This window comes from Tasmannia lanceolata, unplaced genomic scaffold (assembly GCF_043159265.1).
Source record: "Tasmannia lanceolata isolate RefF3 unplaced genomic scaffold, GAP_Taslan_0.1 ptg000008l, whole genome shotgun sequence".
Lineage (NCBI taxonomy): Eukaryota > Viridiplantae > Streptophyta > Magnoliopsida > Canellales > Winteraceae > Tasmannia > Tasmannia lanceolata.
The window spans coordinates 64064686-64089814 of NW_027518685.1; the positions used below are offsets into that span (position 1 = coordinate 64064686).

General features: G+C 38.4%; 1 protein-coding gene across 7 annotated transcripts in view; it reads right to left on the reverse strand.

Moving 5' to 3' along the window:
* Window positions 1-25129, reverse strand: part of LOC143885458 (protein GIGANTEA-like) — a 66865-nt gene that overhangs the window by 12980 nt on the left and 28756 nt on the right. For 6 of the 7 annotated variants that reach the window (XM_077389653.1, XM_077389651.1, XM_077389655.1 and 3 more), the window contains 4 exons: window positions 23963-24203; window positions 23442-23592; window positions 4703-4915; window positions 2609-4123 (listed from right to left, as the gene is read on the reverse strand). In XM_077389653.1, coding sequence (XP_077245768.1) covers window positions 2609-4123; window positions 4703-4915; window positions 23442-23592; window positions 23963-24203 — 2120 coding nt within the window. The remainder of the gene's footprint in view (window positions 1-2608; window positions 4124-4702; window positions 4916-23441; window positions 23593-23962; window positions 24204-25129) is intronic. The other variant, XM_077389657.1, reaches the window with a different exon arrangement.

Consider the following 25129-nt stretch of genomic DNA (forward strand, 5'->3'; position numbering starts at 1 on the left):
GTGTGAGGGGGAGACACTTTCCAACGCATTTATTCTGTCATTCTCTTCTCTCTCTCAACAAAGGCAAGGAGAAAACCCATGTGGGTGACGACCAACCCTAGGGGTATGAAGACAAAAGGTCCATCGCAAAAGGCATTTCGAGGCTGGTCTGTCACATGTCAGACCAGCCACCTCGTGAATGAAGACAACTTTTGTCTCCATTCACAAGGTGGCTAGTCTGGTGTGCGACAGACCAACCGTGAAATGCCTTCTGCGATGGACGCTAGCAATTCCCTATATATATTGATTAAGAGAGAAAAAAAGGCTCGGTTCTCTCTTAGAATTGTTTTGAACGAATTTCTCCTCTCTCTCCTCTCATACATCTCTCTCTCTCTCTCTCTCTCTCTCTCTCTCTCTCTCTCTGGATCACTACATTCGGCTGACCAGGATTCAATTCCACATGCCCCAAGGTAAGAGCTCTCTCTCTCTCTCTCTCTCTCTCTCTCTCTCTCTCTCTCTCTCGGGTTCCTAGACAAGAACCAAAAGTGAATTGTTTTCCATCTTTTTCCTCCATTGAAACTTAGAAGAAAAGTTCTTCATCAAGTGTTCCTCTACAAAGTCCAAGCACCAAAGGAGCCATCAGTTCAAAATCCAAGGCGTTCATCTTGAGAGGACCGAAAGCTGAGCGAGGAATGAATCAAGCAGAGATTAAATGCTGGGTAATCAACTAGGGTATATTTTCTTATACCTTTACAATTTACTTTTAATCACCATTGATAAATAGTAACTAGGTCTCCTGGAAAATCGAATATGAGACAATTTTTGTAATTCATTATTTCAAAGGCCCTCCGTTGCGCCTTAGATCCCCCATTCCATCCGGTTGAAACTAACAAAAAGAGGGTCGACTTGGGGGAGTCCACGATGACAGGGAGGAGTTTTAAAACTATGGGGAGAAGAACAAAGAATGAAGGACAGAGAGATGGAGTTCATCACTCTAGAGTCTAGAAGACCTCGTTCAGATACTAATATATATACCCTATATATATATATATATATATATATATATATATATATATATATATATATATATATAGAGAGAGAGAGAGAGAGAGAGAGAGAGAGAGGAAAAGGATTGTGAGCTTGAGCGTTGGAACATATTCGTGAGCTTGAGCTCAAAAACCATTGAGGCCCACATTGTTAGGATGATCCAAAGCATTCACTAGAAAGGGCCTTACATAGATAGGGTGTGTACAAAAAATCAGCTCGATAGGATCATCCTAACCCATCCATTTGTGGAGGTCAATATGGACAGACCACAAATCTGCCCATTTTTGCCCTCCACTTTTGGAGGGGTTAGGATGATTCAATGGAGCTGATTTTTGGTACACACCCTATCTATGATAGGCCCTTGCAAATGAATGGTTTGGATCCTCATAGAAATTGTGGGACCCATGTGATTGGTGCACTCAAGCGCACCATTCCTTATTAGAGCTTGAGCGCACGAACATATTCCTCATATATATACTAGTAAAAAACCCCGTGCGATGCACGGGCCGTCAAAGAACTGTACGGACCACATCATAGGTTGATCCAAACCGTCCATGTGATGGAACATAACATAAATAGGTTGTGCCCCAAAACTCATTTCCATAGGCTGATCCTAGCCCTCCAATCTATAGAGGTTTCCATAATATGTTGTTCCTCTTAAATCGGATGGTTTTATTAAAAAAGCATAAAGGAGGGGCGTAGGATTGAAATTATTTGGCTTTAATGGGTGCCTTTGTTAAAAAGCATAAAGGAGGGGGTATGATTGAAAAGATGTGTGTTGAATGGGTGCCTTTGTTAAAAAAAGTCAAAAAGAGTGATGTGTAATTCTACAAAAAATTCCCTTATTTTCTCTTCTACTATATATATATAAAGTAAAAGAAAGAAGAGACAATTCTACCCTGCCACTTAACCTTATATGTCTAATAGAAGGCAACAAAGAGAGTTTTATAATTCCTCGGAGAAACAATAAACTACTGACTGTTTTATGAGAAGGGCACGCGATATGGTTTTCCTGGTAGTTATTGGATGCAACTTGATCCATTTGATATGTAATTTACCAAGTGTTTCATGCTGGATATTAATAGAATGTCCTATACAGTTAATAGAAAATTACCTTTCAGTTTAAATTCTTAATCCTGAATATAATTATTATAATACATTCTGAGTTTTTTGTTTTTTTACCTCTACTAATTTTTCAGACCACCCTAAGTATACCCAATAAATCCCATCAAATCCATCCAATTTGCAAATAATGTTCGATCACACAAAAAACCAGTTTGTCGCTCTGATCAGAGTTTTATAATGTTTCTATTAAAAGATTCAAGACTACATGTAGGATTGCAGAACTCCAATATACTTGGTGATTATTTAGCCCGATACCTGTTATTCATTCTGAGCAGAAGTAATGTGGGATGATTGGAAAGAAATTTTTACCCATAATTAAAAAGATAAGGAGGACCATCTAAGCTAGAAATCCTGAACAATTTAAGCGGATATGGTGAAAAGAAAGTGCTTAAATAAGAATGTAAGAAATAGTTATGCTAGTATCTGACATGAAAATGGGAAATGGGAAAAGCTGTACCTGCCTCCACCCTTGTTGGGCAGATGTGCTTTCAGCACTCATTTGCGTTTCTGGGGACGCAATCAACTTGTGCCACAGCAATGAAACAACAGAGAAACACGCTTCTTGTTTATCCGAAAGTACTGATCTTAGAAGAGCTTGTGCACTACAATTAAATCCTATGTGCCTGTCCTTTGTAAGAAAATTGGCCAAGTCCGACGCATCCATTGGCAAACTTTCAATATGTTTTCTTGAGTTATTTTCCATAACATCAGTTAAAAGTACAGCTTTCTCACATTTTACAAATGTTCCCGAATGGATTGAAGCCTTATCGGCTTCACATTTTTGGGCCAATGGATGCTCTGATTCAGATCTGTAAGTGTTTGAACAATTTATTTGTTTTCTACCATTGATGCGTATTGGACCATCCTTCCATAGTGGTGCACTTACTACCTGAGCTTCTAGTGGTTCTACCATGTCGACAATGGATGCCACAGCTTTGCTATGAATATCGATGAGGTGATAAAGTGATGATGCCCTAGTATGGATCTCATTATCCCACTTGCATCGCATGAGAAGAGAGAGAGCATCTATACATGTCTTGGAGCGCCCAAATAGTTCAGAAACATGAGCAGCAACCATAGCTGCGGCAACTATCTCATTTGAACTGTAACCCCAAGAGGTACCAAGAGAAGATTGTTTCAGAGAAAAGAGTGCTTCAAGAATTCCTAAGATCCTACGAGTGTGACAAATTGCGGAGCAAAGGCCAATTCGTAACTCACTAGAAGCCCCATTATATTTTGAAGCCTTGGCTATGCTTAGGTAATCATTAGATTCTGAACATTTACCATTTTTCAAAATCATAGGAAACAGTTGAAGTTCGTAAGCCAAAGCACAAACAGCAGCCAGAACAAACGAGTCAAATGTTGCCACAGGACCTTGTTTTTCTCCTTTTCTTGCTCCCATTTTTGTTTGGTTTCTATGTATATCACCACCTGTCGGGTTCTTGCTCCCATTGGGCAGAACCTCATGGCTGACACAAACAGTGAGCACCACAAAAAGCAGGCGAGAGGCAAGTTCCATTGAGGCACAAGATTCGAGAAAGAGTGAATGAACCATTGTACGAAGCTCGGCCACAGCAAGGTTCTTGGAGGAAGAACCAAAACCCCCATTGTATCTTGACCTTCGGTTTTGCTCTCTGGAGGGTTGACGAGGAAATGTCCTTCTAAGAATAGCTTCCACTGTAGCCACAAATATCCTCATGAGGCATGCTTCAGACGGGCTTCCTCGAGGAAGATATTCTAAGACTTTAAGAAGTGGTAAATATAAATTCCATGATAAAACAGGAGGTTGCAGTGGGGTCGCAACTATAATTTCGGGCAAATCAACAGCTGAGGAACTTAAAGGAAGCAGACCATATGCAACTTCCCAGATTGTACAAATTCTCCATTCAACCTCCGGTCCATGGGCACATAGCATGGAAGCAATCCCTTGGGCAGTGGCCTCAATCATAGCTTCATCATCAGGAGCTTCCATCTGTTTAAAAGTTCATTTGAATAGATGGAAGTTAGGTATAATCAACAAATTAAGGGGGCTGAAAAAACCAATAGAGTCGAGTAGATATCCGGTATGATACGATATTCAGGCAATGGAAACAAATAAAGCACTAAAGCCTATTCAGCATGGTTTTAAATTTTGGCCGAAATACTGAAATTTCGGTTGGGACCGACACCGAAAGTACATAAATCCAAAATTCCGGCCGAAATTTGGGGAAATGTAATTTAAAATTTTTTTTTCTGAAATTTATATTTTTTCCAAAATTTCGGTAATTTTGGGTGAAATTTCGGCACAATAATGAAGTTTGTTTTTTTAACCGAATTTCGGTATTTCGTCCGAAATTTCAGTTTCGGTTATGTCCGAAACCGAAACCAAAATTTTAGACCTTGGCAATCAACTACTGACAAAACCAATAGATACAAGAGTATACATCTGGTATGTTATGATCTTCAAGCAATGAGAACAAATAAAGCACTAAAACCAAATCACCTGCATTGGGATCAGTTCTAAGAACAAATAAAGAAACAAAGAAACATGAACAAAAAAGCCTCAGATTACCTGCTCTCTATAGGATGAAATATAGCCACCTGGAGGGTCATGTTGGGCTGCATCAACTCCTTCAGAATGCCTTAGAGGGGGGAAAAGTAAGGTAGGCTGCGATAGTATTCGGAAAAGTAAAGCTGCCGCAGCATCTGCGGCAATACCTGCTCGCCTGGACATTGCGGTCCCAATTGCACGTAAAAAATGCAAATGCAACCAGTTTCTAGGAAGCTAAATGTGGAAAACCAAGTGTAGAGTTAAACATTATTAGAAACACATTCAATTAACTTAAAAGCCATTTCAAACCGATAATTTTAAAGCTGACTCATGCCAAATAAATGCTAAGACAAATTAAGTTAAAAATTGAAAGTAATATATTGAAAAGGGACACAAGATTTTAATGCCACCAAATAACATGTAAAAATGACATTGTTGATCAGATGCTAGAAAAATTAATGCGTTTATAAATAAAAAACAATGATAAATGTTTACCATAATGAACCTTCATAATATGTTTTTACATGCATAGAGCTACTATGAATAATTATCATTTCAATGGTACAAAGGCAAGTGACAATTTATTGAATATCATAATTTAGTAACAACCATCTTTCCATAGCCAACATGATGGTTTTAACTGAAAGTTGGACCTTAGAAAGACATTACAATGCGCTAGAAATAACATGTTTACATGAAAAGGATAATCTAGAAGAACTATAATAAAGCTGAAGATGACAAAAATACCTTACATCAAAGAATGGAAATTTCAACTCTTGGTAAGGATAAACATGCTTATGTTGGATTTCTGTGAGTTCCTTTTAGAACATGAATAAACTATAGGTCCAAGCAGATTGCAAGATTGTGATTCAGGATTCCATGTTTCGGTTTTGGAAAAGAGAAACTGACCAAATTGCATATTTTAGTCCTCTCTCCTGAAATGAACACTGTTCTGTTTATTTTAACCAGCTTTCACTTCCCCACCAGTAAATATCATAGAACAATGTGGAAAGAAACAAACTGTTCTCATTTAACATCAATGGAATGATTACAATACTTGGCCTCCCTGTTTGTACAAGACAAAGAACCTCTCAGCCTTTAGACTCAATAGGTGATGAAGCACGTTCAACCATAACCAAGGTTTCAGGTTTCGGTTCCGGTATGAGTTCCGGTCACAATGCGCTAGAAATAACATGTTTACATGAAAAGGAAAAAAATAAAAAAATAAAGCTGATTTACTACCCTATACAACGTCAAAGGCAAGGTTTTAATTTTGGTGTCAGTTTCGATTTTGGTTGGCACGGGAACAGAAACATTTTGGTCTTGGTGGAAATCTTGTAAAATCACGGAAACGTGTGGAAACATATGCAAATGATGAAATTTTAAGATGAAACCTTGGGAAATGCTAAAATTAGTACAAATACATACTTAGAAACCATCAAATAAGCAAGAAAACCATCCATATTGGTTTACTCATCAAACACCTAGTGACATGCGTTGTCGCACATGTATGGATCAATAGTCGATAAAGAAGTAAAATGTAATGACGTAAAAGAAAGTACAATGACAAGTCTCCCCTCTAAGGACCACAACTCTATGTCAATATCACATATTGGTCCCATATAGACCATTTCTTGAATTTCGGGAATTTTGGTCGAATTTTGGTCGGAAATAATGCCGTGGAAGGAATTCATTGTGATTTTGTTTTGGTGGGGGTGGAAACAGAAACATTTCGGTCGTTTCAGGGAAAGTTAAAACCATGGCCAAATGCATCCTTAACCACTTGATCTATAATGGGATTGGTATGGATAGTATTGGTAAATTACAATATCTAATTTAGAGTTCGAAATAAAGTAATGTTCACCTTAGCAAGAGCAAAGGATTGTGAAAAGGGTTTCCCACAATTATCATCTTGATCAAAGGTGACAATGACGCGTCTGAGCTCTTATCAAATGCTGGTTTTGCTATTCAAAAAAAGATTGTGCTCCCTCATTTGTTTTCAACTAGGCTATCATGGTCTTTGACGCTTCAATGAGATCCGTTCTAGTACCAAGGTCATAATCATACTAGTACATTGGATTGAAATAGTATGCTAATAAAAAAATTCATCATAATATCATATACTACGAAAGATGAGAAAAAATAATAAAAATAATTTCAGTAATCCTCACCGGTTAAATAGAGTGGGTGAAGGAGCAACTTCGTCCTTCCCTCGTCAATGATCTTAATTTAGCCATGTTAGGATCGAGAAACTACTTTTCTGCCGACAACAATCAGATGGCTTGGTATAGAGAGACCATGGTAGGATAGAAGACGACCATGCTTTATAAAGAAGTCCGGTATGGATAAAAGAATTTGGATGTTGGATTCGTCCGGATTTTTCTCGGTTAAGTCATTTTATGATCGGGGTGCTATTGGCTCTAAGGAATCCTTATCGGCCAAGGTTTGGAATTTCCATTGCCCTCCAAGAGTAAGTTTCTTTGGGTGGTCTGTTAGTTGCCGTCGCATTCAGACTATTGAATTCTTAAGAAAAAGAGGTATGTGGCTAGTTGATCATTGTTCTTTATGATTGAAGGATGGAGAATCAATTGATCATATATTCATCCATTGTAGTTATGTTCGCGAAGTTTTGGGTTTGATTTTGATGAGATTCGGTATTCAGTGGATCTTTCTGTATTCTACTGAACAAGTTCTTGAAAGCTGTGATTTTGTTCCTTGGAAGAAAAAAGGTAAGGTTCTTTGGAAAATTTGTTTATTGGCATTCTGGTGGTCCATTTGGAAAGAGCGTAACGAGAGAATCTTTAATGGAAAGGCAAAATCTTCCTATGGTCTATATTTGAAGATTATTGCCCTAGCTATTCTCTGGGCGAAAACTTCTCCTCTTTTTTGTGCGGTTTCTGCCTATGATTTGTGGGAGGGTTGGCAGATCATATGCAATGAGGGTGGTGCATAGCTTTTAATTAAATTATGTCTATCTACACTTTCCTAGGATGTACCCAATACTCGCAATGTATCAAATTTTTTTTGAAACCTAAGATATCTCACTTTATCATGCGCGATCTTACAATCCACTCCCTTTTAGGGCCCAACATCTTCGTTGGCACATCATACTGTAGGAAAAACACTCTGGCTCCATCTGAGAAGCCTAAATTACACTTTGAAGCCCACAACTAACTTTCTTGACTTCAGCCAACATAACTCGTTCACATGTCGAACCAGGCGTCCCCAGTGCACATGAGTTCATTACGTGGTTCTTACAACACAACTAAATCATGTGCCCGGCCGGCACACACGAATTTATTGCGTTGTTTCCTATGTGCTCCTTGCCTAGTGTTTACCCATCTCACAACTTTGCTAGATACTAGCCCTAGGGACCTACAACCTAAGCTCGGATACCGACTGTAACGATCCAAATTTGGGACAAATTTTTTGGACATTGTTTTTCATTTTTTCCAAAATCCTAACATCTGAATCGTTACCCCAAAAAGGGAAACAACAAACTAACCAATGTTATCCCATGAGGAAAAATCCATAAAATAAAATAAAATAAAATGAGCAATTCTTATTCCATTATAAAATTAATGGTCTATTATATTATTAAAAACCAACTACTAAAAAATGCCCATGAATTAAAATAAAGCTGTAACTGCGACTAAAACTAAAAAGACAGGTCTAATAGTAGCTCGACACTCTAGGCCAACTTCCTCAATCCTGTGACATTTATTATGTGTATTTCTGTGAGACAGAAGCTCCATCATCATCATCTAGAGGACCTATGGGTGGTAACTGAGTTAGCAAGAAGCTGAACAAGATCCCCTAGTAGCTCGCATAATAATAGCCACTAAATGAGATTTACATTATAAAATCATTTCTTATGATTAAAGGATTAGTATAAGCAAAACAACTATTCATAAAAATAAAGGTAGAAACAGAACTGGAAGTAGAAATATAAATAGAAACAAAAATAAAAAGATAAATGCATGGGAAAGAAAAATGCATGAGACTACCCCAAGATCATACGGCATTTCAAACCCCCTTTCATTCATTTTGGTTTTCCTTTAATCCTCATTTCATGGCATTTATATGCCTGCCGATGATCTTGACCATCAAGACCCCCACCCATATTTGGGTGTAACCTTTAAGTAACATTTCCTCGGTCATCCTGTCTACCAGGTCCACTTGAATGCATCACCAGCCCAATGTCGTACGCTCTCCTCGGGGTGGCTTTTGGCATCTCGCCCAAGGTTGGCTCCTTGTGCCTCCCTCCCACATCCTAAATTGCAATGCATGCATCATGAATTTATACGCACCTCTTACCTCTTTGTTATGAGGGTTTTTTATTTCCACCTGTCATGGTTAGCAATTTCCATTGCCACAATATTTCTCAACAATTTATTTAAGATCGAACATAAACCATCAATTTAACAGTACTAAGAGATAATCAAATAGAAAGCTAAGAGTTCTATCACACGAAATGAGATTATAATGACGAAACCATTCTCGAAACCATTATTATGAAAGTCACTATCACTTGCCATAACGTTTGAGTGTAGAATAAGATGAAAATCTCTATGTATCAACCAGAGAGTAAACCTGTAAAGAGTACATATCAAGTATGTCAAACCATTTGTTCAAGTGTTATAATTCTTTTCTAGACTATTTTATCCCTCTCAACCGTTTAGTTTTCACCATAAGATTCATTTCCAAGCTACTTCTATGTAAGAGCCTATGTATAACTTATGACCTTAAAAACCATCGTTCGTAACTATATCGTATTTATTGCTTTTCCTTATAAAACCCATCAAGACTTTGGATTATAAACTTTTACGTGCTGATTTTTCAAAAACCATACAAAAAATCCATCCATGTTACACTCATAGTTTATTCTTACAAAAATAGTCATTACAAGTCTTTTTTATTACATGTAATTAGGGTCTTCACATCTCATGTATTCTATATATAATATATATTACATACAAGTGCTAAATTTTGAAAAGGATTTAAGTTAAAGAATTAAAACTTCACCAAAGAGGACTATTTTTATGAAAATAGTTGATATATTACATAGAACATATCTACAAGTGATGTTTTCCCCGTGAAAGCATTGTCCTTTTAATATAATAATACGTGTAAGGGTCTGTTTTTATTAAAAAACGGTTGATATATTGTTTTAAAAACACACACATAGTGCCGATTTTCACAAAACAATTGATATATTGCATTTATTCCACTTATATAAATCTAGTTTTTAAAAATAATTGATATACAACGTATTAAGGGTGATGTTTTAAATATAAATTAGTCCTTTATAGGGGTGTAAATGGATCGAATTCAGATAGTGCTATATCCGAATTCGAATCCGTTTACAATAGTCAGTATTCGTATCCGTATCCGAATTCGACGGATAATTATTATTTGTTACCGAATTCTCATCCGAAGGATATTATTCGAATTCAGATATTATCCGTATCCATTTATGTATCCGTTTATCCGGATTCAAATCCGAATTCGAATTCATAAACGGATGTCCGAATTTAAATCCGAATTCGAGTTCAGTGTCCGAATTCATATCCGAATATCAGAAATTACAGATGAATGATGTTGATAAGGCTTGAACTGCGGCTATTTTGCCGGAGAAGATGATGACTAGACTCTCCTCCGATCTTTTTCCCCTTTCTCACACAAACATTCTGTCTCAGCTCCTTTTATTTCTCTCTGATCTACACTCTCTCTTCCTATTCCCTCTACATTTTTTTTTTTCACGAAATGGAGATAGATGATGTTAGATCTGTTGGATCTGAGATGGTAGATAAAGGTAGTTAGGATTTGAAGAGGAGATGATGATTAGATCCCGTAGTAATGGTGGTGGCTTGGACGGATTCGGGCCCCAAAAAGAGATCTGCTAGTCGTCGGAGGAGGTGGAGTTCAGATCTGGTAATGGAGGAGGTTAGGGTTTTTTTTTTTAAGGAGAGGGTGAAGGTGAACAACTGAAATAGAGATGGGGTTCCATGGGGTGGTGCTGAAAATAAGGTAGCTGGACCGAGGAGGGGCATCGGCCGGAGCTTCTTTCTTTCTTCTTCTCCTTCAATTTCTCCCCATGAGAAAACCCTCTTCGAGCAGCCTCCCATCTATCCCTTTTTTTTCTTGAAATGGGATCCCCCACGCCCAAAAAGCCCTAATCGGCTGACTTTTAAAGGGAAATGGTATATCCGTCCCCCCTTTGCTCCTCAGACAGACCCTTAAAGTGTATTTTATGACTACTGTTTTTACTATAGGGGGCTGGGCAAGGAGAGGGATAAGAAAGAAATGACATATTCACTCCCTTTTCCTTTCCCTTTTATATATGGAAATGATAATGACACAACCATACTTTGATATTTATACAAACCATTTGTTTTACTTGGCTTGTTCTTTCTTAATGAAAAGGCCATTGATATTTGAACTACAATGATTTGATAATGGCATAAACTAGGCTTGTCTTTTCCTCAATTTTTCAACCATATTACCTGAAATTTTACAAGGACAAGCTTGGGAATGGGAATAACCTTTGGGTAGTCTTTCAAACACTAAAAGACACAACGTATAAATGAAAAGATTAAAGCAAGGTTGTAGTCAAGTATTTGGACCTTAGGGGTGCCAATACCAAAAACTCAAGGGTAATTCGTGATTTTTGCAAATTTCGGGAAAATGAGAGAAAGAGCTTTGGCAACCTGACGAGGGTCTCAATAGGGGTTCAAGGATCATTCGGGCTCCACAAAGGTTTCAACAGTAATCTACAAATGGGCATTTTACGTTTTTTTTCACGCTTGGAGCTCAGTTCTTCGGGAATTTCAAAATTTTGGTTAATTTCAAAACTTTATTCGGATTTTGGGAGTTTAGGGTCCGGTCAAAATGGGGTGTCTACAGTTACAAGTTTACAACAATCCAAACAGGGCTAAGCTAGTTAACTTTTAGATAGCCTTCGGATTCGGATATACGGATCCGGATATTCGGGATAAACGGATGTACTTCTCGGATTCGGATGCTAAACGGATCGGATGTACCATTTACTAGATTCGTATCCGCTAAGAGCCGGATATCTCATAAACGGATTCAGATAATATCCGCTTTAAACGGATTCGGATAATATTTGCTTTAAACGGATTCGAATGCGGATGCGGACGGTAATCGAATTTTCGAATGTCCATTTACACCCCTAGTCCTTTAGACTTATATAACATATTTCTCCTCTTTCTCTCTTTTTACCACGGTTTTGGGCGTGTGCAAGTGGGCGTGAATAGAGAGTTCACGCAATATTTTATTTTTCTTTTACTTTGTCTTTCCTTGTTTATTTCTAATAGATAAGAGGTTTCCTAATCTAAGTATCTCACTAATAGCAAGAGTCCAACTTGATTATAACACTTTAAGGGTTGTATGAATCAAATTTAGAAATTAACTAAAGCTTTTAAGAGTTTTTTAAATTAATAAGTGGTCTAATAGGACAAATCACATCATAAGGACTCACCTTAACGGGAAAAGGCCCATAACTTTGCCAAATCACGTCCAAATCGTGAAATCTTGGGCCCGTTGGATAGATAATAACAAAACCCATCCAATAAGCCCAAAATCAAGTCAAACGGACAAGATTTGATGCTCTAAAATCAAGCTATAAATAAAATGATGGGAATACACTATGAGCCTTCGATTTTCCGAAATTTCTTGATCTCTTGAAGTTCAAGGGGGGGATCGATACTTAAATGATGTGATATGTCATCCATTCAAGCTTGATCGACGGTCCGAGAGATTCGGTAATCGATCCAACAGTCCGAAAGGCTCCAATCGAAGATCTAAACTGTTGATCTTCGATCGATCTACGGCTAAGATTTACATTAAAATTGTAAAATTTCCCCACCATTGGTGAGGCAGGGTCATTACATTGAAAGTGAATTTGTAAATTTTTTGGCCTATACATTTACTATTTCAGATGAAATAGTACCAAGGTGGGTCCCACACAATGTAACCTAGAACATGGTTCGTTCCGGTATGCGGTACGGGAACGGGTATGGGGTACAACGACACCTAGTATGCAGTATGATGAGGGTAGGCTAAGTTGGTTCGATATTTGGGGTCGTGGATCACTTTGGAGTGCTAATCTAGGTCGCATTGGTGCTCTCTCTAGTTTAATGTTATGCCAAGAGATGCTTAAGCATTCAGGCCTTATCTTAAATATGACGGTCAAGCATATCAATTGGTGACTGCTGACAATTTTTGGGAAAAGGACAATTGTATAAAAAAGAGAATAAAACTTGTAGTGCGAATATCAGTTTTTGGGAAAGGTAATAACATTTGACAACTGTTTAAGAAAAGGTTAAAACTTCTAGTGTTAATATCATTAGGCATGTGATCGGATTTTTTGTTTAGGGTTTTTAAGTGGCTGCATGCCTTCCACGGTTTCCCTTTTCCCTCCTCTCTTATGCCATTTACAACCCCCTCTCTCCACAAAAGCAAGGAAGCGGGGAAGGAGGTTTTACAATATTGTACATGGATTATATTTCGACAGGCGATCTTCAGTGAAAGTTTTTGTTGGAACAACATCTGTATCTGGTTAGTCTCTTGACATCTTCTCTGATTTTTCTTTATTTTTCACTTTCTTTTAGCCTCCAGTGAGGTATGAGTACATTAAAGCTAGAAAGGAGAGTTGTTTTTTATTTTCTTTCCCCTTCTTCCCTCCCTCTCTCTCTGCAGCTCTCCCTTTCCTACAGGTCTTAGGGTCGCCATTTTTGGCAATCCAGGTCGCAAACGACCCACATTTGGGGTTGTGCGACCTCGGATCTAGGGTCGGAGGGTAGGATGGCAATCTCGGTAACATTGGTCCCACATGATCAAATTATCGACCGAAATGATGTATTGATACGGATATTGTTGGATTTAGTCTTGGCCACTATTGAGACCGAAATATTTCATTTGAAACAAAACTGAAACATTTCAAAAATATTCTGGGCCACGACTCTATGCAACATTCATAAAAAGTATTCCTACACGAAAGCGACGCCATTCATGTTATCACCTAAAAATCCAACGAACAAGAAAAACAAACGTGCAAACCAGTCCGAATACCACATCGTAAACCAGTGCCCATGTCAACATAAAGTAATCCACACATCCACAATCAAATTGAAATATCAATTCAAACCACATGAAACAAGAATTACGCCCTCTAGATTATTCAACACCATTCAATCATGAATGAATAATTGATTAGGGTCCTCAAATCATATGAAAGGCTATCCTTCCATTATTTCTTCCTCTCAAGATTCCAAAGGTAACATGTTCATTCTCTTAGAAGAAAACTCTGTGTTTCGACTCACAAGAGTTGGAACAAGAACATATAGATCCAAGGAAACAAGAACATATAAGAAAGTCACCTAAAAGATGGGTTTAAGTCTTTAACTAATACCAAAACCATCATAATTCACCATGTAGAGGATCTCAATCACCCAATCCATGGCGGGAGGAAGAAAATCCATATGACTAAAATGAGTAACCACCCTAGATGGAAGACAAGTTCCAATCTCAATATTCTTCTTAGATGCTCTTAGTATGAAGAAAAATATGTTGAGACGAAGAAGTTTCATAGATGAAAAATTCACCACGCCAATTGTGAAGTAGGATCTTATTACTAACATTGAGAATGCAAAATTAACATTAATGAAGTAAGAAAATAAAAGATACATAAAGCTGAGCAATAACTATAAAGATAACTACTGACACTCCCCTTGGCTTTGGTGATCAACTTACAATGATTCCTTGGTAAAGTTTCAGTGAACACATCAGTTATATAACATGCAACAAGAATGCAGGGAGTATAGATCCCCTTGGCTTCTGCATTCTCAAGAACAAAATGGCAATCAAATTCCATATGTTTAGTCCTCTCATGGAAAATAAGAATAGATGCAATGTGAATGGCTTCATTATCATAAAACATGCATATGGGACAAATATATCCAATCCCTATCTCTCAATGCACCCTTCTCAGCCAGATAAACTCGCAATTTGTCAATGTCATAGCATTGAATTCAGCTTTAGCACTGAAATGGACAGCTATACTTTGTGTTTTATTTTACCAACCCACCACTCAATAAAGGTGTGATACCCAGAAGTGGATCATCTATCATTAGATGAACCCTTCCAACCAAAACCAAAGAAACACTCTAAATCTAATGCATACTGTCTCGGTATAGCACACCACGACGAGGAGACCCTGTGACGAGCAACTTCCATGTCAAAATTTCTAGGAGCATTCATACACTAAATCTTGATAGGTCTGGTAATAGTTTGTTAATTAAGTTTCCCTAACTCTTGGCATGGCCAAAGATTGCATAGAGGCTGCCCATCATTAGCAGATAAACGATAAATTGAGTGTCATCTGAGATATGAATATACTCTGTGATGATGGAGCAACTTCAATTTCCAAAAAATAACTTAAAACACCAATGTTTTTGAAATGAAGAGCCTCTGAAGAAGCACTATTGCCATAGAGGATGTCTTATCATTAAGATCCCAACACCTGTCCTTGAAGCGATTCCCACCCACCCTCGCCACAGTAGGACTGCAGGAACACTTCCTTTTAAGGGCAGATCTATCATGAATCATCGATGGGTCATCTATAGCTATTCTTCTACTGTTGTCACAGCGATGTACCAAGGCATATACAGTATTGAGTGAAGGAAGAGTCGATGAGTTAAGCATTGGAGCTCGAATAGGCTCAAATTCAACATTTAAACCAGTGAGTAACTCAAATATCCATTTATTCTATTGAAGAATCTTGAGAAGTTCAACATTTGTAGGGCAATGAAAACAACGCCAACTCCTCCCATAAATTGCACATGTGCAATATTTTTGAAGGGACTTGATGAAGATTTAAATTTTCTTGGTAAAACTGTTATACATAAGCTATATTGCCCTGGTCTAAATGCAACTAATTTGCAATAACCCATATTTCCTTGGAAATACATACATCTAGCAACTTGAGGCTCCATAGAGTTCAACAATCAAGATATTACTAACATGTTGGAATCCCAAAAAATTCACTCCAGTCAATCAATTGTTAGTGATCTACAAACTAGGATTTATCTACTGTTGAACGGTATTGTAGTAAGAGGGCGAGCCTTGGTGCAACGGTAAGGTGGCTCCATTGTGACCTGGTGGTCATGGATTCGAGTCGCGGAAACAACCTCTCTACAAAGCAGGGGTAAGGCTGCGTACATATAGCCCTCCCCAGACCCCGCAATGACGGGTGCCTTGTGCACTGGGGCACCCTCTCTTTTTTTTGAAGGGTATTGTAGTCCTTGTACATGGAACCCTAAGTTGTGTGTGTGTGTGTGTGTATTAATATATATATATATATATATGATATTACATGGGAGATCTCTAAGGAGACTCCATCTTCTTCCTCACTCTTCTTCTCCTCTCCCTTCCACAATAACATGGTATTAGAGCAAAGGTCCTGAGTTCAAACCTCCTTGATGTCAAAAAAATCCACATGCGATGGTCAACCCAAAAGTGGGGTCACATGTGCCACGTGTAGGCCAACCCAAAAAAAGAGGCGGCACACGGGAGGGGGAGTGTTAAGGTATAAGAGAATAAATAAAGCCTTCTCCAACGGCTTAAACTTTTGGAGTAACCGGTTGTTCCACATGGTATCAGAGCAGATCTGATCCTAAAAAAACAAAAGAAAAGAAAGAGTAAGAAGAGTCCCTCGTTTCTCTCTCCCACTCCCCCGTGTGCAACACCTCAATCCCTTCCCACTTGCCCCACGCACTCCCTTGTGTGCAACACCTCAATCCCTGCCCATCCTTTGCCGTAAACCCCACTCTCCCTCTACCACGTAGCTCCTCCCTCCACCCAAACCCTCGTCTCCATTACCCCTTTCCTCCATCCCTCCATTTTGGATTCTCCATCCAAAACCCCAAATCCTTAATGATCCATCCCTAACCCTTTTGTAAATCCCCACATTTCCATATCCCCTTTGTAAATCCATCCAACCCCACCCAAAATCTAAAATTGTTTTTCAAACCCCTTTATGGTTTGAGCACCCCCCCAAAACCCCATCCAAATCATTGTGTTGATATGAAAAAAGTGCCCGCCAATTGTTTAATGAAATATTGAGAGAAATATGGTTCCTTGAAATTATTCTTTCTGATGCAAGTTGAAGGCATTAAGCCAAGTGAAGTTCCAATGATGGAGTGTTGTGTTGTTGGCGACTCTGATTGATGTTGTTGCGCCCCCGTTGTTGGTTTGGTTCCTTCTAAGCTTAGTGTTTGTGGGTGCTTCACAGTTGTGTGATGCGTGCAGTTACTTTGCATTGATTTACGCATTTGTAGTGGTTGTGGTAATTTACGTTGCTATAGGCCTTGTTGTTTGTCGCTTGGTATACTCCTTTCTCATGGCTACCTCTTCTTGTTTATCGGAGCCGTGTGATGATCTGTGGTATTGTGGTTGTATGTCTTGTTGTTGTTGGTTGTATGCACTGATCATGTTGTCGTTATCGATTGGTGGTTGTTGTTGCTATCTATCGGCCTGTTGATTGGTTGGTTGATCGTAGTTGTGGTGGGCTAGTTTTATCTCTCCCTGTTGGTTGGGTTGCTCGTGGTTGTGATTGTTGTTGTTGTGATTCACACACGGTTGATCGATTGCTAGATGTTGTTGGGCTGACATATATCGTGCTGCTCGACTCTTTCTCCTCGTGGTACTTCGTCGTTGTTGGTTGTGCGCCTCTTTATTGTGCTTATTTGTTGGTGGTTCGTTGTTGTTTCCCTGCTGAGGCTCATTCGTTATGGCTCTCTCGTGTTCAATTCCTACGGGTGTTGCTGCTCCATCTGGCCTAGCTTCTATGGTGATGCTCTGGCGGTAGTCCTGATTCAGGGGGAGATTGTTGTTCTGGTAGTCGTGGCTCTCACCATTGTACTCATTGTAGTCGGGATGGGCACTTCGTTGCCGTTTGTTATGATCTTCATCCTGAGTTGCGTCACTCTCAGATAGTGGGGGCGGTTTCTGTTGCGGCATCTGATGGCCTTTTCCTTCCCCCACTGCCCACACTGCGCATGCCTGTAGTGCCATCTTCGCTGCGCCTGATAGGAAGCCCTCTTGCCCCGTCTCTTCCTCTAGGCTGTCGCTTATTGATTCAGGTGCATCCCATTATATGATTGGTGATTTTGGTATTCTTTCTGCCTTTCGTCCTTCTTCATCTGTTACTTCTTTTATTTTTGCTGATGGGACCGCCTCTCCTATCTTAGGTGTTGGTGTCGTCTCTCTTTCCCCTGGTCTTTTCTTATCATCTGTTTTATGTGTTCCTTGTTTTCCTGTTAACTTACTTTCTATGAGTCGACTGACTAAGGTTCTTCATTGTTCTGTCACGTTTTCTCCTTCTTCGTGTGTTTTTCAGGATTTGACGACTGGGAGGACTATTGGTTCCGGCCATGGGTGAACGGCCCGTATTATCTGGATCAACTGATGCCCACTATTGGTTTACGTGCCTCGGTTAATGCCTTCCAGTGGCACTGTCGTTTCGGGCATCCCTCTGTTGATACGTTGCGCCGGTTTGGCCTTCTATCGGGTCATGTTACCTTCGTACGATGCGAGTCCGTCAGTTAGGTAAACATCATCATGTGTCTTATCCCCTCTGCCGTGTTCTTCGAGCTTCATGTCCCTTTGAGTTGGTCCATTCAAATATTTAGGGTCCATGTCGAACCTCATCCTTATCTGGTCATATATATTTTTTTGCGTTCATCGTTGGTCATTCGCATCTGACTTTGTAGTTTTTGTTGAAGGATCGTAGTGAGGTCTTCTCTGCTTTTCGCACATTTTACCACGAGGTGTGTACTCAGTGTAGTTGTTTTGTTCGCTGCTTGTGGACTGACAATGCCAAGTACTTTTCCTCAACTTCTGGTTTGCGAGTCTTCCTTGACTCTCACGGTATCCTTCATCAGTCTTCTTGTGCATAAACCCCCAGCAGCATGAGGTGGCAGAGCGGAAGATGCGGACTTGACATCGCTCGCATTCAAGGTTTTAAATTTCGATTTCGGTGTCGGTTTCGACCATGACTGAAATCGAAATGTTTCGGTTTAAAGCCGAATTTTTTGCCGAAATCATGTAAAAATATGATTATGATTTTGTTTATTTTTTTAATTTCGACCGAAACGTCTAAAATTTCGGTGTCAATTTCGGCGATTTCGGTGGAAATTTTGTAAATAAGTAAAAAAATGAAATTTCAACCTAAATTTCGGTAAAATTTCGGCGAAATCTTGTAAAGAAACAACTTCATGTGAATTTCATTTCGGTTTGTGCCGAAACCGAAAAATTTCGGCGGAAAAGTAGAAATTTAAAACCATGCTCTCATTCTTCTTTTTCAGATAAAGGTTCCCAAGAATTATTAGAGTGATGCTGTTCTTACTGCTTGCTTATTTAGGAACCGCCTTCCATCTTCCGTGTTGGTTGGTCATTCTCTTTTTTCCATCCTTCACCCTACAAGTGATCCATTTCCTTTGACACCCCGTGTTTTTGGCTCACCGTGCTTCGTTCATCGGTTGTCTCCAAAATTTGCACCATCTTGAAAAGAGATATCTTTCCTTGAAAGCTGTGATGTTTAGCGTTCATGTACCAGTGATGCAGGACAATACCTAATTTAGGGAGACTCCTACACTCCTAATTAGGGGTGTTCATTATGCGGTTATAACCGAATAACCAAACCGAACCGAATTGGTTCGGTTCGGTTTTTTTTCTTTTTGGTTTGGTTTCGGTTTTTTTTTTTTTGGAAATAAGTTTATTCGGTTTCGGTTATCTCAAAAAAAAACCGGTTAACCGAATAACCGAAATTATGGATGAAAACCATTTTTTTCGAAAAAAAAGTGCTATATGTGCACTCCGTAGGATGATCAAAACCGTCCATTTGATTGATCACAACTTAATTAGGTTGTGCTCAAAAAATCCTTTTGATCGGATGATCCTAGCCCTCCGATCCAACCGAGATTTTCCTTTTTTCCCTCTTTTTCTCCCACAACTCGGTTATTCGGTTATAAATGAATAACCGAATTGTTAATCGGTTCGGTTTCAGTTCGGTTTTTAGGAATTTCAGTTCGGTTTCGGTTACCGAAATTTGATAACCGAAATTATTTCGGTTATCAAATTTCAGTTTATTCGGTTCGGTTATAACCGAATAACCACGCCTACTCCTAATGGGATAAATACTTTAGGAAAGATTTAGGGTTAACACGGAGACTCAAAACCCTAAAGAACTAACCTAAGGCTAATTGGCTCTAATTTTATTACGAGGCAGCAGCAATAACGCAACGTTAAATGCTTTCAATAATTAGAAAAATCACAAGAAATAAACCTTTTGCAAATTAATCAATAGGTAAAAGATCCTCTAGGTGGATTGTTAATGTCAAAATTAGTCATAAACTAGGTTTAACGCATGCAACCAATTAAAAGAATTAAAAACTACTGCAAATACTAACTAATTAGATGTCAACAAGCATGAAAATAGTAATAATCAATGAAGAACATCAGAAAAATTATCATCAGCAGTGAGGGTTCAAAGCAGTCCAGATTTAGACTAAAAAGGTATTTCGATAATTTTACAGATCTGGAATTTTGGGATTATACTGCTGTCCATATTATAGTTATGATTTAGAAAGGTAAAAGGGAGTAAGTCTAGGGTTTAGGGAAGGGTTTTGATGGCAGGTTTAGGCTAGGGATCTCAAAAACTAGTTTAAGGCTTGAAAAGGGTGAAAATCTTAACTAGGCTCAAAAGGGGTTAAGGGTAAGGGATCTTGAATGTTTTAGCTGAGGTTTAACCACAAAATCAATTCCTCAAAATCTCAGATTGAGATCTTGAAGAACAAACAAGATATATGGATTTTGGTTTTTCCAACTTTAGGGTTCAAAACAAGAAAGAAACTGAAAAGATAACCTTGGGCAGATTTGACAGAGAACGAGAATAGAGAAAGAGAGAAGATGAGAAGGATGGTTCTAAACCACTAAGAAGAAGAGAGAAGAACAAAACCCAAATTTCTGGCTTCAAGCAAAATGTCAATTCTAGGGGTGCAAGTTTGGCCCTGTCAGCCCTGACCCGCCCTGAGCCCGAACAGGGTCTGGGCTGAATTTTCCAACGCTGAAGGCGGGTCAGGGTTCATTTTTTAGGCCCTGACTCAGGGTCGGGTCGGGTTCAGGGTTAATTCCTCGGGTCAACCCGACCCGGCCCGACCCTAAGTTTTCTACTATAGAGTTGAAACATCTTTGCATGTTTCTTTTGCTAATGTTTTCTATAATCTCGAATCGATGGTTCTTTAGATTATTATTATTAATTGTCTCTGGTGACCGTCATGTTGTTGAATTCATATTGTCTTATTTTGCTCCCCTTCTCTGTTTATTGATCATTTTATTCTATATGATATGTGGTTGCTTTATTTTTGGCACTCTTAACAAGTATTTGCACTAGGGTCAATCAGGGTCAGCCCGGCCAGGCCTGACCCAATCAGGGCCAATTAGGGCGGGCCAGGGCCGCACTGAGCCCTGTAGGGTGGGCAATGGGTTGAGGTCTCTCGGCCCCGACTCTGGGTCAGAGCGGGTGAAGGCCGAGATAGTGGCATCCAGGGTTGGGCTACGGTTTTGAAAAACCCGACCCTGTTGCAGCCCTAGTCAATTCTATTCAATAGTCCCTTACATAGCTTTTATAAGATGTATTTATAATAAAAGAAACCCTAGAAATAACTTAAGACCTAAGCAACTAGTCTCAACCATTCATCTAATTCAAAGTAAACTAAATAAAGTTAAAAACTTACCTAAAATAGTAATCCCGTAATAGACCTATATCACTTCCTAAAAACAGCCATAACTTACTCAAATCACATCCAAATCATGTAATCTTGGGCTCATTAGATAGGTAATTGAAAAACATTTCTAGTAATACCAAAAACACACGAAACGGATGGGATTTTATGCCTAAAAAGTAGGGTACAAATAAAAGGACGAAAATAGAAGATAAATAACATAAAAAGGATGCCCATGTCTATGGCCCATGCTAGAGTCTCCACCATAAGTCTCGCCCTCGTCTGCGCTTTTAAACCTTGAATTCTTTTGCATTGTTGATGTCCCCATCAACCGGCTTGTAAACATATGTCTTTTCTTGTGTCTATTACTTTTCATTCCTTTTCCACTCTAACTAGTTGACCAATAAGGGAAGTTTATGTAAATCATCAACACAATATCTCTTAATGAATAAAGTAGGTGTCATGAGAGTTTGATTAGACTCTCTTGAACTATTCCCCCAACCTTCTTCCTCAGTAACACCTTTTCACCCCTAAGCTATAAGTGCATGTAAGTAACTCGTGTGTACCTTTATTAAATGGCTCCATGGATATATTAATGATTTTTTGATCTCCTGCACACTGAATATAAGAAATAATCCTTTCATATTCATTCATAAAAGGACACGCTATGTTTTACAAAATGTTATTCCTTCAATGAGAAGTGACTTAGAAGATTTGAGATCTACTATGAAAGTCCAAGATTGATACTGTTCTGGAAATATATAATCTTGATGTAGTGTATAATGAGAATGTTATTATGTATGAATAATGGCGTTCCTGGGCCCTGCATAGATAAATTAAAGTAGTAAATTAAGTCAGACCTTATCCCATGTTAAAGAACGGAAGTCTGCTGCAAAAGTAACCAACAAATATACCTCATTCTCAGAAAAAGGATAAATAGCAACAACCAGGCATGGGGCTGAGCAATCTTTCTAGTTCACGAATCAAGATTGAGCTTTAAATTGAACATTTTACACATACATCAATAGGAAATTACCAGAAGACAGATGAAATTATGACATGAAAGCAAACAGATTGTATGCATTGCTGGGATCATTAAATTAGAATTTCTGTAAAGCTGCCATGGACTCTGTTACCATGTCAAAATCACATTAGCATGGAAGAGCACCATCAAATGTCACTAAGAAAGATGAAAAGATATATACATATGACAACCTCAATGCATCATTATAGTGTACATGAACAGAACAACACAAATCAACCTTTAGGCAATATAATTGAATACAAACAGATACAATCCCATTGATTGTGTCGTTATGGTTATTTATTTTTAGTGTTTTTTTTTTTTTTTTGAATGGTCATTTGGCCTTGTCTCAAATTTCATCAGACCACAGTATAGTTGAAACATAAGATGTACAAATCTCATTCCAAAACAACATATACATCACAATATCTTACCAAACATATTAATAGTGCTAAATTAGTTACACCCAAAAAGAAGGAATTTGCGATATATGCAACTCTGATAACGCACACGCGCGCACGCACGCACACACACACACACACACACACACACATATATATATATATATATATATATATATATATATATATATATATATATATATATATATATATATATATATATATATATATATATATATATATATTGTTCCAAAAGATAGTAACTGGAGCGCTTTAATAATTTCAAGTTTAAAATCTAATTTTTGTGCCAAGCTTCCAGCATCACATAGTAAATAGAAGATGCCAGTGAGAAACAGCTACAATTAATAGAACTATGAATTAGTAAGGAGTAAAATCAAAAAATGGTACACAGTTACCAGAGTCTCAAACTAAATTAATGGAATATCTAGAGCAGGAAGAAAGCCAAAAGAACTATGTAATTGAAACAGAATATCAGAGTAAGATGGTTAAACTTGGATGCTACATACCCTCATGCCAGATGCATAATCCTCAGCTGCCCTAAGGAGTTCAACAAGTTGCACAGCAGCATCAAGTGCATCAGGAGCCCATGATGGCGGTGCTTCTAGAAGCCCAAGTAGAAGCCTTTGTGTGGCACTTGGAGTAGCACTTGCATAGTACCTAGCCAAAAATAAAGACAGCTTCAAAAATACTTCCAAGAAATACCACAAACATGGTTTTAAATTTCACCTGAAATCTGAAATTTCGGATTTCGGTCAAGACCGAAACCGAAATCAATCCAAAATTTCGGAGAAATTACCAAATTTCAGCCAAAGTTTTGGAAATTTCAGGGGAAATTTCGTAAAATGCATTTTTTTTATTTTTTACAAAGATTTTGCCCGAAATTTCTTTCCAAAAATGAAATTTGTTTTTTTTTTACCAAATTTCGCCCGAAATTTCAGTTTTTCGGCTGAAATTTTGGCTTCAGCTGAGTCCCAAACCGAAATTTAAATCCATGACCACAAAAGCACTAAAAAGTTCAGATGTTTACCGATGAAACAAGCGTGCATATGGCTCAAGAGCTGGCAATCCAGCAACTAGATGCTCATCTAAAGCGGTTGTTGGAGGAGGAAGAAAAAGTGCAGGAACAGCAGCTTCTGTTAAATTTACAGTCCCATAACGGGCAACTTCTTCATCACAAACACTTAATATAACACCAGCTCCATTTGCAACAGCCCATCTTGGAGTCGATGGCATAAGCTGAGGATGCTTTCCAGAGCCACGACCACAAGCTAAAGCACAATATTTAAGATCTTGTGAGCAATTGTCATTTCTCCACACATACCTTAAACGACTCCGTAATTAAATATATACGGAAAAGAGGAAGTCCCTTTGTTCAATAAGATAGAAAGTTTATTTCCATTTCATCGTAAAAAGAAGTTTATCAAGCAATTATGAAGCACCAATTCATGCAACTCCTATGGTCCTTCCCACATTCTAGCAATCAGCACTATTGAGCATGTTGTTATTGCTTTCTCATCTTCCTAACAACCAATACCCTGATTACGGTACTCCTCTCATCAACATTGTCATCCACATTGACTCGCCTACAACCACAGTCATTGAGTATAGCAAGATCGACTAAGCTCAGAACTTATCACTAGTCTCCTCAAGCTCAATCTTAGGCCCAAGTTCATACTTAACTTAAAGACCAGAAAAAGCACCACAAGTGCCATGATCAAGATCAACATTAAGTCTCCAAGCCGGACTATGACTGCATAGTAACAGCTTGTATTCTTCCAAGAGTTTATGACGGTCAATGATGCTTATTGTTTCAGCTCTCTATGATGTGTTGCCTCTTCTATTTCCGTTGAGACCCTGTTCTGTACATGTATTGCCTTCACATATGATTATTTTCATTTTTGACCTCCCCCTCCACCATTGGCTCCATTGAACCAATAAATGTTCGATATGACATTTTTACTATCAGCCAAGGCTACAAATGGTCTTCATTACGTAAAGAGTAGTTCAAATTGATTGGAGTACCTATAGATCCTCATTTATATCTCTCATCATGATATTCAAAACATGCAGTCTCATATTTAAGTTAAAAAAAAAAGTAATATTCCCAGCTTCATTGACGCCATGTGTTTTTTTTTTTTTTGAAAGATTTCATTGACGTCATGTGTTGCACAAATGAATGCAAATGTACCCTAGT